Source organism: Ostrea edulis, chromosome 3, assembly GCF_947568905.1.
Source record: "Ostrea edulis chromosome 3, xbOstEdul1.1, whole genome shotgun sequence".
In the NCBI taxonomy this organism is placed as follows: Eukaryota; Metazoa; Mollusca; class Bivalvia; order Ostreida; family Ostreidae; genus Ostrea; species Ostrea edulis.
The window spans coordinates 89,521,873-89,524,467 of record NC_079166.1 but is presented as its reverse complement, the minus strand read 5'-3'; the positions used below and the strand labels follow the sequence as shown (position 1 = coordinate 89,524,467).

Here is a 2,595-nt window from a genome sequence, read left to right as displayed (position 1 = left end):
GTAAGCTTTAGAGATTTGGCCTTATTTATTTAGCGTGGTGAGAATGATTGTTTGGATGTTTCAGAGTGTTTGATTGCTCGTGTGTATCAGAGTGTTTAACTGGCTGCGTGTATCAGAGTATTTAATTGGCCATGTGCGTCAGAGTGTTCAATTACACGTGTGTGTCAGAATGTTCATTTGCCCGTGTGTGCCAGAGTGTTCAATTGCCTGTGTGTAAAGGAAAGTGTTCAATTGACCGTGTGTAAAGGAAAGTGTTCAATTGCCTGTGTGTAAAGGAAAGTGTTCAATTGCCTGTGTGTAAAGGAAAGTGTTCAATTGCCCGTGTGTAAAGGAAAGTGTTCAATTGCCCGTGTGTAAAGGAAAGTGTTCAATTGACCGTGTGTAAAGGAAAGTGCTCAATTGCCTGTGTGTAAAGGAAAGTGTTCAATTGACCGTGTGTAAAGGAAAGTGTTCACTTGATAAGCAAAAATTCAAGGAGTGAATAAAACGATATTTCACAAATTTCGACCGCAGCAATGTCTTCTATGTTGTTTTTAGTACCAAATAGTAAATTTTCGTACTAAAATACCAATAACTGTAGAAGTGTTCAGTTGCAGGTGGGAAGTTAAGGTGTTCATTTGACACGCGTTACACGTACGGGTGTGTGTGTGTGTGTGTGTGTGTGTGTGTGTGTGTGTGTGTGTGTGTGTGTGTGTGTGTGTGTGTGTGTGTGTGTGTGTCTACCATATTGGGGACCTGCTACAGATACGCAAGTCTTAAAATGGGGGCCTCAAGATCACGTGACTAATGGCCAGGACGGTCACAGTTTAAACCAGGGAGGGAATTTGGTCTTTATGTGATGTGAAATCTGAATATTGTGTTACCCATATACTGCAGTGGTGTTTGTATTCGAACAGGAATATACTGTGCTAAAATTCTGTGGATACGAAAGAGGTGCTTTGCGATAACTTTATTTTTCTAAACCATGGCCTCCCAAGGTGAGCACACATCACGTAAGTTAAGAAATAATAAAAATGCCTCTCCGTCAGAACTCAATACCAGCGATACAGATCGTCAAATGTCCGCTATCCAAGATAGTTTAAAGACAATAACAGGAAAACTAGACGATATCAGTCAACTTCAAAAATCCATCGACAATATTAATAAAGATTTGTGGGATGAAGATGGCGTCGATGAGCGGATTAAGTACATGGGCCAACAGTTTGAAGATAACACATCAGAGTTGGAAAGTCTAAGAAAGGAAAACTTTTGCCTACGTAGAGAGCTACAAGTTCTAAAATCCGTTGTAATTAACTTGGACAGAAGACTGACCCAACAAGAAAACGAAGTGGTGGATCTAAGAGGCAGATCGATGAGGGACAACATCTTGATCCATAACTTACCAGAGGAAGAAGATGAAGATTTATCGCACAAAGTTCGCGGATTGATTAAAGAACACTTGCAAATAGATGTAAATTTCGTACGTATTCATAGAAACGGACAAAAAAACTCGGGGAGTACAAGGCCCAGAACTATAACAGGAAAACTTCAAAACTCTAGTAATAAGGATCGTATCCTTAGCGCAATCCGACAGAAGAGAGAAACATCGGGACTTTCGGACATACCTTTCTACATAACCCCGCAAACGCCGCTGCAGATGAATGAGAACAAGAAAAAACTGCAGGAAATGAACAACAAGTACAGAGAGGAAAATGTCAAAACCAAGATAGTTGGTAACAAGCTTGTATTTCCTAATGGGAATATATATCGGGATCGAGTGTTACCACCTAGAGCAGAAGACATCTTGATGATGGATGACCAAGAGGTGGACAAATTGGAAGAAACCACGGTGATCAATGGTGACAAGTTTTCTCAAGAAGGAAACATTTTCACGTCCTTATCCTCTACGGCAGATACATACGCACAGGTACGAAATATGTATAAAAAAGTACTTCGAGACCCAGATTTCGCCTGTGCAAATCACAACATATTAGCGTACCGATTCAAAGATGCAGAGGGTAAAATTCACGATGGTTATTGTGACAATGGTGAATACGGGGCCGGTCGACGCATGTTGAAAACTCTGGCAGACCAAGGATTTCTAAACGTCGCTGTCATTGTCTCCAGGAAGCTCGGTAAACATTTAGGTCCACTTAGGTTTGACATCATGAACAAGCTGGCATTAAGTGCCGCAGCTAAGCTGTGAATATTGTCAATGTGATTTCTTTGGCACAAGATACTTATTAAAGCCAATTGGAAAACCAAAACAATATCCATTTTATGAACGTAGATTAATATAGTTGATTTCCAACAAATAACATAATATATTTTAGGCCTATTTTATACTATATTATGTTATGAATTCACAGAAAGTTTGCAAAACATTTGTAAAATATGTACATCATGTTTTTTTTTTCTAACTTGAATATTTTATATATAATCCGGATTTATCTTTTCCGTTCTTGGGACGCACTTGTAGTAATTCCGGATATGAAATGTCCTACTGTTTTCAGTTCAAGATTTATAAGGCAGTTTATGTTTCCGATATGCACATTGGGTGCACAAATGTTTGTCACTTTGTGTAATATCTTTACTATTTGTGTTTATGTTACATCT

At 39.0% G+C, this 2,595-nt stretch overlaps 1 protein-coding gene across 1 annotated transcript; it reads left to right on the top strand.

Moving 5' to 3' along the window:
- Window positions 1–964: 964 nt before the first annotated feature.
- On the top strand, window positions 965–2,185 carry LOC130053671 (uncharacterized). The gene has a single exon (XM_056161062.1). It carries the CDS (start codon window positions 965–967, stop codon window positions 2,183–2,185), a length of 1,221 nt encoding a protein of 406 aa, XP_056017037.1.
- The last annotated feature ends 410 nt before the right edge of the window (window positions 2,186–2,595 follow it).